This window comes from Microcaecilia unicolor, chromosome 11, assembly GCF_901765095.1.
Source record: "Microcaecilia unicolor chromosome 11, aMicUni1.1, whole genome shotgun sequence".
Taxonomy (NCBI): domain Eukaryota; kingdom Metazoa; phylum Chordata; class Amphibia; order Gymnophiona; family Siphonopidae; genus Microcaecilia; species Microcaecilia unicolor.
In genome coordinates, this window is record NC_044041.1 from 59455396 (window position 1) to 59469372 (window position 13977).

Genomic DNA, 13977 nt, shown 5'->3' on the forward strand with positions numbered 1-13977 from the left:
AGTAACTGAGCAGATGACTCCAACCAGTCCAGTCACAAATACAAATATCTCATAATGTCCCCAGTGCTCTGTGTCTCAATTAAAATTCCATGCATTTCTTGCATCTCCTTGACTTTGGCAGAGTTTCGCTATGTTGCTTCATCAGAAGGAAACACTAAAATAAACATTATAACATTACTTCCCTACTAAACAAAAACAAATCCTACTTAAAGGTCTTACAAGCACAATACTTAATATTGGAAATACATTCCAACTAACTCATAAGCTTAATATTGAAATTCAAAATTGAAAATACCTTACAAAGTAACTCATAGACACTCTCCCGTAGGAGGACAAGTCCAAATTGCTGTCAGCGCTATGCCAACATGATGTAGCTATGTTGATCCTTAATACTCCTACTTTAAAATCAAACGTGGTACCAGAAGATTGGAGGGTGGCCAATGTATTGCTGATTTTTAAAAAGGGTTCCAGAGGTGATCCGAGAAAATACAGATGTGTGAGCTAATCATTAGCATGTGCTAAAAACAGTAACGCACCTTTAGCGCTGCTTAGTAAATAGGGTCCTTATATTATTAATTTATAACTGGTCTAGTGGTAGTATTTATATGTTGGAGCACAGGGGTTGTATTTGGATTTCCCCATTTTTGTTGAATAATTTTAACTACCAGACCTTGACCATCCTTCTAATTTTTGGAGATCTCATGATTTCTGCTCCTACTGGGATATCCACTCTATTGCCTATCTTTGTGTCATCCACACTTTTCCTTTTAAACCTTCAACAATATCTCTCACAAATATATTAAACAGAATTAACCTCAGTATCGTCCCCTGAGGTACTCCCCTACTCACCATCCTTTCCTCTGAGCAGATTCCATTTACCACCACCCTCTGTTGCCTGTTGGTCAACCAGTTTCCAATCCAATGCACCAGTTTGGGTCCTAAGTTCAACCCTTTCAGCTTATTAATGAGTCTTCTGTGAGGAACCGTATCAAAGGCTTTGCTGAAATCCAAGTAGATTATATCTATCACATGTCCTTTATACAGTTCTCCCATCAAAGAAACCAATCAGATTCATTTGGCAGGATTTTCCTTTGGTAAAATCATGATGCATCAGATCCTGAAACCCACTGGATCTTTTCTTTAAGCAGTGACACCATTAATTTTCCTACCACCAACGTGAGGTGTAACCAACCTGTAGTTTCCAGCTTCTTCCCTGTCCCTGCTTTTGTGAAGAGGGTCCACATCAGCTCATCTCCAATTCCGCGGAAACTCAAGTCTCTAAAGATCTATTAAATAAATCCTTAAGAGGTTCTGCCAGGATTTCTTTGAGCTCCCTCAGTATCCTGGGATGTATCCCACTTGGCCCCATAGCTTTGTCCACTTTCAGATTTTCAAGTATTTATAAACACTTTGTTCCATGAACAGTGCAATATCCACTCCATTCCCAGATATACCACGGTTCTTCTCCAGGATTTTCTTCTGTGAATACTGAAGAGAAGTATTTGTTTAGCTTGGTCAGTTTATCCTCATCACTCTCCACATAGCTATTCTCAGCATCTTTCAATCTCACAATTCCATTCCTAGCTTTTCTCCTTTCCCAACACTGTCTTGTTACCTCTCTTTACATCTTTAGCCGTTTTTTCTTGCACCTGTGCTTTCGCTAGCCATATTTCCATGATTCTCTTGTTGCATTCTTCTGAATTTCTTGAATTCAACCTCTTTTGCCCTTATGTTTTTGGCCACTTGTTTGGAGACCATATAGGCTTCCAGTTTCTCTTGTTTTTGTTTACTTTCCTTGTATACTGATCTGTCGCCATATTTATAGAAACTTTCAGCTTGGACCACTGTGCTTCCGTTTCTCTTGTGCCATGCCGTTAACTCCTTCTTCAGATATTCCCCCATTTAACCAAAATCAATATGTCTGCACTCCACTTTTGCTCTTATATCAAACCATATCATGTGATGATCACTATTGCCTAGGTGGGCACCCACCCAGATGTTGGAATCACTTCCTCCATTTGTGAGCACTAGATCCAGCGTTGATCCTTCCCTTTTGGGTTCCGTCACCATTTCTCTGAGCAAAGTACTTTGACAGGCAACCACGATCTCTTTGCTTCTTTCCGATTCTGCCAATGGGACATTCCAATCTACACCAGGCAAGTTGACATCTCCCAGCAGCAGATTTCAACATGTCTGATGTAGATTGGAATGTTTCATTGGCAGAATGGAAAATGGAAAGTATGATTTGTCCATCATTTACTTTTTAATGACAGTTGCATATTAGAAGGCCGTTGCAGGGCTATTTTTTTATGATCATGCTGATCTCCATTTCATTGGATAGGATTTTTGAGCATTCTGCAGTAGGGTTTCTGCCAAGTACTTGTGACCTGGATTGACCACTGTTGGAAACAGGATACTGGGCTAGATGGACTGGTCTGACCCAGTATGGTTAGTCTTATGTTCTTATGGTGTGACCACCAGGAAATTTGTGAACTGCCTCTTATCTTGAATTCAGTGCTTCCTCTTCTTTCTTGTATAAGGTTTTGGTTTGAACATACACATGCAATACCTTGGAGAAATTGCTCCAAAGAGACTGCGTGGACTCACAAATTCTACTGCCACGATCTTTGCCACAGTTGGGAAACTTGTGGGGCAAATCTTAGGTCTCAGGTATTTCATCATACCAGATTTATCATCTTTATTGAAAAATTGTTTTTGTAGTAATAGGAATGGTAACATTATTTTTAACCTGCCTAACTAGAAATAGAATCCTAAGTGTGAAACAACAAATACAAAAGTAACAATATCTGATATAATTGTAGAAGTCAATTATGTTGTGGTTCCAAAACAAATGTAGCAAATCAAGCAGGCTTTCTAACAGTCAAATGAGAGCTCCAAAACATGGAGGGTCAGCCTGTCGGCCTGACTACAAGGCAGGGTAGCACAATATGGGGGCCACCTGATGTGGTAGTCATTAAGTCTATGAAAGACTCATTGCAACAAGCAAGGAGCCTTGAGCATCTGTGCATGCTCAAATACTGCTGGGTTCCACCCCCTCTGAACTTCCTGCTGACTGCTATGCTGGTGCTGACCTGGAGGGGATGGGGAAGGGAAGCCACTGAACACCTTGGGGGGGGGGGAGGGGAGATGTTAAAAACCTTGGGGAGAAGGAATGGGAGATGCTACACACCTCAGGTAGTGGATGGGAAGTAAGAAAGGGGAGATACTGGACTACAGAAGGGTGTGGAGAGAAAGAGGAGAAGCTGGACATAAGAGGGAGGACCTTGAGCAGCCCTTGATGGAGGGATGGACACATGGCTGAAGGTTTGCCTACTACTACTACTATTTAGAATTTCTATAGCGCTACAGAGCTTACGCAGCGCTGCACAGAGGAGTCAGTTAACCTTGAGATGACCCTGTAGTCAGGTCAAGACTGTCTACAAAGATAACTTTATTTGTAATGTGATTTGGGGTTTGTTTTGTGTTATTTGTTAGTTTTGTTTTAGTTTTACGTTTTGATATGCTTGAGCATTTTAATTTATTTATTTATTGCATTTGTATTCCACATTTTCCCACCTTTTTGCAGGTTCAATGTGGCTTACAATACATCATGAGTAGTGGAAATATATTAGAAAATAGACATTTAGTGTTACAGAAGGATCTTGGGCAACATGCTAATGATAAAACATAATAATAGTATAACAAGCAGATATAATACAGTTCTAAATATATGTGGAGGAGTTGTGTATATTCACATTGGTTGATCTTTGTGGTATGCTTTGTTAAAGAGATGGATCTTCAGTAGTTTACAGAAGTTCGTTAGTTCATAGATCGTTTTTAAGTTGCGCGGCAATGCGTTCCATAACTGTGTGCTCAAGTAGGTAAAGTTTGACGCATGCATTAGTTTGTATTTTAGACCTTTGCAGTTAGGGAAGTGCAGATCAAGGAATGTGCGGGATGATCTTTTGGCATTCCTGGGTGGTAGGTCTATCAGGCGGACATGTAAGCTGGTGCAGCACCATGGATGATTTTGTGAACTAGTGAGCATATTTTGAACGTGATGCGTTCTTTAAGTGGGAGCCAATGTAATTTTTCTCATAGGGGATTAGCACTTTCAAATTTTGTCTTGCTGAATATGAGTCTAGCTGCAGTGTTCTGGGCTGTCTGAAGTTTCTTGATTATTTGCTCTTTACAGCCAGCGTAGAGTGCGTTGCAGTAATCTAGATGACTGAGCACCATTGATTGTACCAGGGAAGAAAGGTCTTACTCTTTTTAATTTCCACATTGAGTGGAACATCTTCTTGGTTGTGTTTTTCACATGGTTCTCAAGTGTTAGGTGTCGATCGATGGTAACTCCAAGAATTTTTAGGGTGTCTGAAATTGGAAAGTCTAGATTTGGTGTGTTAATGGCGGTGAATTCTTTCTTGTTATGTTGAGTGGTTAGTACTAGGCACTGGGTTTTCTCTGCATTAAGTTTCAGCCGAAATGCGTCCGCACATGAATGCATGATATGGAGACTTTGGTTGATGTCATTGGAAATTTCCTTTAGATCTTGTTTAAATGGGATGCAGATCGTTACGTCGTCTGCGTATATGTATGGGTTGAGGTTTTGATTTGATAGTATTTGTTGTGTTGATTGTCTATGCTAAAATTGTAATCTACTAAGAACTGTGAACTATGTGGAATATAAATATTTTAAATCAATCAATCAATGTACCTAGATGTTTGCTGCACAATTTAACAGCCAGATGTAACAGAGAGCACCTAAGAAAGAGGTTCATCAGTACCTGCCAGACCTCCTAGAAGTAGCACTTTAGCATATGAACTGGAGGAATCAGAGGAGATTTAGGGAAGTTTATACATCACAGATTAAACTGCCTATTCTGGTTTTCTAGGGCCTCCATTTTCCGTTGAGTGGTTTCTTTCTCCCTAATCAGTGTTGCTTTGCAGGCTTTAATAGCATCCATCTTTTGCTCCAGCTGGACTAGACTCTGTCCATGGTGCTCCAATAACTCATGCAGGTAATATTCAGAGAACCTGGATTGGGATTCGGAAGTATGCTTCACTAAATACATCTGTAACTAGTCACAGATGTATTGAGCTACTCCCGTAGTTCTCCTGTCCTCAGGACAGCCCCAGCCAGTCTGGTTTTCAGAATATTCACAATGAATATGTATGACAGGTTTGCACAGAATGGATGCCCTGCATGCAAATCTCTCTCATACCTGCTCATTGTGGATATCCTGAAAACTCAACTGGCTGAGTATGTCCCAAGGATTAGATTGAGAAGCCCTGAGTTTAGCCAAATGAAAAGGTCTCATTACAAATTCTTTGTTGACCCTTATATCTACTAAACCTTTAAGAAAGATGAACACGTTGGGGATTCTGAATTTGTATTTTTTACCTTTTATTTCGTAGTGAAATTTTAGGAACCAAATCCTGGTGGCCCTTACTCTTAGCCATCACCAGCATCACAGCACTGATCCAGTTGGTCACCCTGCCATGTTTTCCTGAGACACCAGCATATCTTCTCATTCAAAAGGAAGACACGGAGAGCTGTAGAAAAGGTAAAAATAACCCTCTGGCTTACTGTCAGATGCTTTACATCCCATTGATCATGAAAGGGCTTCCAAAATAGTTCTTGCAAGGATACCTCAAAAACAGGGAAGGTAGGGTTTCTGGATAGTGAGGTTGCACAAGAGACCGTGGTAGGCCAGGTGCCTTTAAATACAACTAAAGATCAGACAAAAGATGGGAAATCAATAGAGTCAAGCACTAAGCATCATGCAAATAGGAACAACAAACATACTCTGAAATGTCTATATGCAAATGCTAGGAGTCTAAGAAATAAGATGGGAGAGTTGGAATATATTGCACTAAATGAAAAATTGGATATAATAGGAGGAGTGGCCTAGTGGTTAGGGTGGTGGACTTTGGTCCTGGGGAACTGAGGAACTGAGTTCGATTCCCACTTCAGGCACAGGCAGCTCCTTGTGACTCTGGGCAAATCAATTAACCCTCCATTGCCCCAGGTACAAATAAGTACCTGTATACAATATGTAAGCTGCATTGAGCCTGCCATGAGTGGGAAAGCGCGGGGTACAAATGTAACAAAAAAATAAAAAAATTACTGAGACCTGGTGGAATGAGGATAACCAGTGGGACACTGTCATACCGGGGTACAAAGTATATCGTAGTGATAGGGTGGACCGGACTGGTGGAGGGGTAGCATTGTATATTAACGACAGCCTTGACTCAGATAGGTTACAAATTCAGCAGGACACAAATCACACCTTTGAATCACTGTGGGTTGAAATTCCATGTAGAAAAGGGAAAAGGACGGTGATAGGAGTGTACCACCGTCCGCATCGCCAGGATGAGCAGGAGGACGCAGAAATGATAAAAGGAATCAGAGACGCAAACAAACTGAGCAATGCGATAATAATGGGTGACTTCAATTACCCAAATATAGACTGGGCAAATGTGACATCGGGACACGCTAGAGAGGTACAATTCCTTGATGAAATCAAGGACAGCTTTATGGAGCAGCTGGTGCAGGAGCCGACGAGAGAAGGAAAAATTCTAGACTTGGTCTTTAGTGGAGCACATGATCTGGTGGGGAACGTTATGGTACTGGGGCCGCTTGATAATAGTGATCATAATATGATCAGTTTTGATATCAACCTTGAAGTAACTATACATAGGAAGTCAAATACGTTAGCGTTTAACTTTAAAAAGGAGACTATGATAAAATGAGAAAAACGATTAAGAAAAAACTTAGAGGGGCAACTAAGAGGGTAAAAACTGTACAACAGGCGTGGATGCTGTTCAAAAATACCACCCTGGAGGCCCAGGCTAAACATATTCCGCAAATTAGAAAAGAAAGACGGAAGTCCAAAAGACAGCCAGCATGGTTGAAAAGTGAGGTGAAGGAAGCTATTAGGGCTAAAAGAAACGCCTTCAGAAAATGGAAGAAGGAACCGTCTGAAAATAACAAGAAGCAGCATAAGGAGTGTCAAAGCAAATGCAAGGCGCAGATAAAGAAGGCCAAGAGGAATTACGAAAAAAAGATAGCATTAGAGGCAAAAAAAACGTAGTAAAAATTTTTTTTCCGTATATTAAAAGCGGGAAGCCGGCAAAAGAATCAGTTGGGCCGCTGGATAACCGAGGGGTAAAAGGGGCGATCAAGGAAGACAAAGATGTAGCAGAGAGATTAAATGAATTCTTTGCTTCGGTCTTCACCGAGGAAGGTTTGGGTGGGATACCGGTGTCGGAAATGGTATTTCAAGCGGATGAATCGGAGAAACTTACTGACTTCACAGTAAACCTGGAGGACGTAATGGGGCAGTTCGGCAAACTGAAGAGTAGCAAATCACCTGGACTGGCTGGTATTCATCCTAGAGTACTGATAGAACTGAAAAATGAACTTGCGGAGCTACTGTTAGTGATATGCAATTTATCCTTAAAATCGAGCGTGGTACCGGAGATTTTAAAAAAAGGTTCCAGGGGAGATCCGGGAAATTATAGACTGGTGAGTCTGACGTCGGTGCCGGGGAAAATGGTAGAGGCTATTATTAAAAACAAAATTACAGAGCACGTCCGAGGACATGGATTACTGAGACCAAGTCAGCATGGCTTTAGTGTGGGGAAATCTTGCCTGACCAATTTACTTCAATTCTTTGAAGGAGTAAACAAAAATATGGACAAAGGGGAGCCAGTTGATATTGTGTATCTGGATTTTCAAAAGGCGTTTGACAAGGTGCTTCATGAAAGGCTACAGAGGAAATTGGAGGGTCATGGGATAAGAGGTAATGTCCTATAGTGGTTTAAAAATTGGTTGAAGGATAGGAAACAGAGAGTGGGGTTAAATGGGCAGTATTCACAATGGAGAAGGGTAGTTAGTGGGGTTCCTCAGGGGTCAGTGCTAGGACCGGTGCTCTTTAATATATTTATAAATGATTTAGAGATGGGAGTAACTAGCGAGGTAATTAAATTTCCTGATGACACAAAGTTATTCAAAGTCGTTAATTCGCGAGAGGATTGTGAAAAATTACAGAAGGACCTTACAAGACTGGGAGACTGGGCGGCTAAATGGCAGATGACATTTAATGTGAGCAAGTGTAAAGTGATGCATGTGGGAAAAAAGAACCCAAATTATAGCTACGTCATGCAAGGTTCTACGTTAGGAGTTACGGACCAAGAAAGAGATCTGGGTGTCGTCATTGATAATACACTGAAACCTTCTGCTCAGTGTGCTGCTGCAGCTAGGAAAGCAAATAGAATGTTGGGTATTATTAGGAAAGGTATAGAAAACAGGTGTGAGGATGTTATAATGCCGTTGTATCGTTCCATGGTGCGACCGCACCTTGAGTATTGTGTCCAATTCTGGTCGCCGCATCTCAAGAAAGATATAGTGGAATTGGAAAAGGTGCAGCGAGGGGCGACGAAAATGATAGCGGAAATGGGACGACTTCCCTATGAAGAAAGACTAAGGAGGCTAGGGCTTTTCAGCTTGGAGAAGAGACGGCTGAGGGGAGACATGATAGAGATATATAAAATATTGAGTGGAGTGGAACAGGTGGATGTGAAGCGTCTGTTCGCGCTTTCCAAAAATAGTAGGACTAGGGGGCATGTGATGAAACTACAGTGTAGTACATTTAAAACAAATAGGAGAAAGTTTTTTTCACCCAACGCATAATTAAACTCTAGAATTTGTTGCTGGAGAATGTGGTGAAGGCGGTTAGCTTGGCAGAGTTTAAAAAGGGTTTGGACGGTTTCCTAAAGGACAAGTCCATAGACCGCTACTAAATGGACTTGGAAAAATCCACAATTTCGGGAATAACATGTATAGAATGTTTGTACGTTTGGGAAGCTGCCAGGTGCCCTTGACCTGGATTGGCTGCTGTCGGGGATAGGATGCTGGGCTTGATGGGCATTTGGTCTTTTCCCAGTATGGCATTACTTATGTACTTATGGAGATTCCACAACCACTCAAGTTTTCAAGATGAATATACATGATATTAATTTGCATTCATGGAAGACCTGGTTCATGCATGCATGTTCATTGTGGGTATCCTCAAAACCTGACTGGCTGTGGGGTGACCAGGACAGCTTTGGGAAGCCCTGGCCTGCTGGGTGAACTTATGGAATAAGGGATAGGGAGAAGTAACTGCTTCCTTGGGCTGTGCTCCCTGCTGTACGTGCTTTGGACTGCTCTTCGTGCTGTGCTTGCTTTAGGCTGCACTCCTTGCTGTATTCTGCAGTGCAGTGGTACAGCTCTGCAGATTCTGTCTCTGGATGACGTTCAGTCCATCTTTTAATCTCCCTGAGTTCAAAGTCACAATGTAAACATGACAGTTACTTTGTCCGGTGCTGTGTAAAGGGGTTTTATAAAAGTTACACATAGAAAAGTATGTGCCATACCAAGAAGACAAATACTTTTACATGACCCATGTATAGGTTTGTTCAGGGTGGAGTTTAGGCTAGAGCAAGGGTGGAGTCACAATTTACACACATTGGACTTGACTCTGTCTGTCAGGAAATAACAGTGTAAGTGTATAAACCGCAAACGTATGAGTTACACACAGATAAACAGCTGAAATGCCTTTATTATTCTTATAACGTAGAATCTCTTTGTACTTGTACACCATAGCAAGTCATTAGATACAATAATGAAATCAAATACAGTTATTATACTTGCTATGCATAAGTTCATACTTTCAGACTGTCTATGTGTCACTGTCAATAACACTGCTCTTTGATTTCAATAGATATTATTGAACTTAGCTCTGAACAAACACCCTCTCTGTCTCTCTGTATGTCTGTCTGTCTGTCTCTCTCTCTCATAAGGAACTTCCAGCACCGCTCTCAGCATACAAGCTATTCAGCAGTGGTGCCTTTGCCAATGCACACAGAGTGTGTATTCAAATCTCATGCCACTGCTAGGCACTGGGGGGGGGGGGGGGGGGGGGGGGGGAGGGGGAGTCAGCTGTCTCTTCCTTCAGGGGAACAGGGTCTGCCAGCGCAGTCTGCGCTCCATAGTCTGGTTTGGAGTTTGTCTGCTACACATCCTCTCGGCCCCTTCTCGTCCAGTTAGGCCTTTCTTCCCAGCTGCTCCCTCTTGCCCCCTCAGGCCCTCCTTACATTAGTCTTAATGTAAGTTGTCAAGTCATGTCTGGACAGTTAGATAAGAGTGCCCACGTAAACAGAAGGAGAGTCAACATTTCCATACGAGCAGTGTTCCCTCTAAGCTGAGCGGGAGTCCAGTAGGGGGTGCTGTTTCACTATCACATTTTCCTTAACCCTGTTTCTAATTGTATTTGTTTATATCGACCGTACTGGTGCTCCCCAGTGTGGTGTCTTGTAAGCCACATTGAGCCTGCTAATGTGTGGGAAAATGGGGGATACAAATGCTGCAAATAAATAAATAAATAAATAGTGAGGGACAGGCAAGTTAAGCAGGACTCCAGAGAACCTGCCTGTCCCTAGAGATTGAAAACACAATATTAAAGCACCACTTCCTACTGGTAGCAATGCAGTTGGAAGATATTCACTCAACTTAGAGGGAACAGTGCATATGAGGTTACCATGCCCCAGAATGAACAAGTCACTGGGGAATATATCCTGTAATACCATTGGCTCGAGGCAATCTGATGGTTCTTCCCATCCCATCATGTCTTGCCTCATATCAATGTCCTGCATCTCTATGCCATGTTCTCAGTAATTTCTAGAAAAAGATATAGCTTATGTTCTTTTGCTCTGAGTAAACAAGCTGCTGGTAAATTCCATTTAAGAGAGAGAATATATCCTATCTAACTCTATACTGCTTTCCTATACTAATTAATTAATAACCACCCCAGAAAAACATACATATGACATAGTAAATGACAGCAGATAAAGACCTACATGGTCTATCCAGTCTGCCCTGTCACATTCATTATCAAAGCATTATTGAACCAACAATCCGATAGTTGATTGTGTGCTTGCTGGGTGCCTGGGGTATATGCTAGAAGGCTGGGTTGTATGTTGTGTGGGATGGATTATGTATTAGGGGATGAGTTGTGAGCTTGCTATGAACTGCTCCTGTCATTTCTAGTCATGAAGCAGCTCTGGGGGAACAAGGACCACCAAGAAGAACTTGCTGATTTATTAAAAGAAAAAGATCTGAGAAAGACTAAGAGCCAAATGACTCCTCTGGACCTGCTGCGAGACCGATCTCTACGATGGCAGCAGTACCTCATGCTTACCATGGTGCTTACAATTCAGCTCTCAGGAGTAAATGCAGTTGAGTGTCTTCATTGTTGCTTCATCCATGCTGAAAATTCCAGACTTACAAGTAATGTCTTTAGTTTTAACATCATGACCTTCATTTCTGCAACTCCAGGTCCTAAAGACAACCTAGCTTTTGTTGCTTTTCTGCTGGTGCTTTGCAAATTATCATGAAGGGGTTGGAAGAAGAGTAGCAATAGTTCTGACCTTTGAGGGGACCCAGGGCATCATGCTTCTCCCTAGTCCCGAAGGAACTGGCAGAGCACTCAATGTAGCATTTACTGGAATGCTTCCAAGTGTAAAGCTCCTTTCACTGTATGATTTTCTGATCATTCTGAAATGCCTCCTTCAGTCTGACACTCAGACAAACACTTGATCTTTTCCTATAAATCTGACTTCCTATGGAGCAGCAGCCCATAGGCTCCTTCCACCTACTGTATATCTGAATTCCTGCTTTGCTTCTCATTCACAGTTGCTCAGAGCTGCTGCCTGACCCTGAACTCAGACATTCCAGGCTGCAGACATTCTAGAATATGGTTACTGTGACTTTGCTGCTCTGTGGAACGCCTGAACCAAGCAATGTTAAAGCAGAGCTGACGTTCTCAGGGGCCAATACACACAGTAAATTGCGGCAGATAAAGACCTACATGGTCCACCCAGTCTGCCCAACAAGGTGGCTAGAGCTGCACCTACCATTCTTTGCAGGTTCTACTCATACAGTACATGCCAACCACATATAGGCAATTAAATATGATGGAGTCTTGGGACAATATGGGGCTCATTTTCAGAACACTTAGACTTACAAAGTTCCATAGTCTAAGTGCTTTGAAAATACGCCTTTAAATGTTATAACCAAAGTATTGCTAAAAGTATTTAACCAATGGCACCCAGTTAAAATGGTGAGGATATTTTATGGATAGTGAGATCATATTTTAGAGTTATAACTTGATTAAAGCTGACATTAATTCCCAGTTGCAAAGAACAGTTTTCCATTGCACCCTGCTGAAAATGTTTTCCTTGTTTATTTTTTCCAGATTTATTTCTACTCCTATGACGTGTTCCATACAGCAGGGTTCTCTCTTGAAGAAATCCCTTATTTAACACTGGGAATCGGGGCCTCAGAAACTATTGCCACTGTGCTGTGTGTATGTCATGGTGAACCTTTTTTTGGGGGGGGAGGGGATGGAGGGAGTATTAGCTTACTCTTTTTGCATCTACTACTATAACAGTTTCTCTGATAAAATGTTGACAGGTGTGGGTCTGTTGTGTTGGCACAGTATAGGCAGGGGTCATTGGAAGTGATTGGATTACTGATCATGAATATGAAACAGATGGGTCACTAGACTTGAATATTATACAGCAGGGGTCACCGGACATGAACTCAGTTCAGACAGGCATTCCTGAAGTTAGCAGAGGACAGAGTATAAATTCAGACTTTCATATTCTCATATTATATACACAATTTCTATTATTATTTTCATTGTGAAAAGCTCTAGATTTCATGTCATTCTCACCTGCAGTACCTCTCATCTGGCTCTTAATAGGGAGCTGCTTTTTTTTCTGAAGCTCCATAGAAGATAAACATTATAGCGCCCTCCTCTGTCTGACATAGAAACCACAGCACTTGGCCAAGGTGGAGAGCCCTTTACAGAGGGCTTAATTCAGGTCTGATAGAGAAGGGCCCAACATCACATAATTCCATCCCAGCAGCCCCTGAAGTGCAGGGGTCCTCTGCAGCTATTTTTGGACCTTCTGAGATGGATCTGCCATGCTGTGGGGAATCTTCATTAAACTTCCGCCACTGTTCAAAATTCCAGCCAACTAGATACAGTAAGAAGAATTAGAGCAAAGTCTATCACAGGGGATCAGGGGGTGAACTTCATTTAGGAAGACCAGAATAATCTACTCGGGTGTCTGAATGTTTCTCTCATGCAATCTGGCTAAAGGCGCACGTGGAGTCCCATAATTTGTATGCTCTTAGCCATGCTGAGCAGAGTGGATCCCAGGGACACATTTTGGGCAGGGTTGGTAAATAACATGTGTAAACTGTATTTTCAAATCTCCATGTGATATTTTCCACTGAAATTTTAAAGTAAATTGAAACTTCCTGGGCATATTATATCTGTGCCAGTTTTTGAAAAAATTAGACATGCACTTCCCTTTTGAAAAATTAAGTGTAAGGTTTGGGAGTACAGCTCTAGATTTGCAGCTAGGCGGGCAGTCTGAAAATTGTTCACAAAATGTTTTCCTCGGGCAGAGCTGGAAATCGACACACATTCTAAGGGAAGATTTGAACTCAGCCATTGATGTACTGGCTCACTATACTGCAGATGCAAAGTCAAAACCCAGGAGCTGCTGAAAATCTGTCTCCTTTCCGAAATGGGATTGTTTGGCAGTTCTGCTCAGGAATTGTTGTTCAGTAAGATGGAAAAAAAAATGAAGAGAAAGTATGTTGGGTTTGGGTCTGATTTTGCACCAATGTTGCTATTGCATTTTCTGTCTCAGTGGTCTCTTATTGAGCGGATGGGCAGGAAGACACTGCTGTTATGTGGCTATGGACTCATGGCATTCTCACTGGGACTCCTCACAGTGACTCTGTCCTTGAAGGTAAAGAAATTGTTCACTGGATTCCTTGCTATACCAGACTGCTGGAAACTTTGAGTGAGGTCATACATTTCTTTTCTGTCTCGTAGGATCATGACAGCTGGG

The 13977-nt window shown here is 41.8% G+C and overlaps 1 protein-coding gene across 3 annotated transcripts in view; it reads left to right on the forward strand.

Moving 5' to 3' along the window:
* Window positions 1-13977, forward strand: part of LOC115480574 (solute carrier family 2, facilitated glucose transporter member 9-like) — a 60273-nt gene that overhangs the window by 21849 nt on the left and 24447 nt on the right. For 2 of the 3 annotated variants that reach the window (XM_030219355.1, XM_030219353.1), the window contains exons 5-9: window positions 2541-2670; window positions 5419-5567; window positions 11096-11283; window positions 12303-12413; window positions 13774-13875. In XM_030219355.1, the coding sequence (XP_030075215.1) occupies window positions 2541-2670; window positions 5419-5567; window positions 11096-11283; window positions 12303-12413; window positions 13774-13875 (680 nt within the window). The remainder of the gene's footprint in view (window positions 1-2540; window positions 2671-5418; window positions 5568-11095; window positions 11284-12302; window positions 12414-13773; window positions 13876-13977) is intronic. The other variant, XM_030219354.1, reaches the window with a different exon arrangement.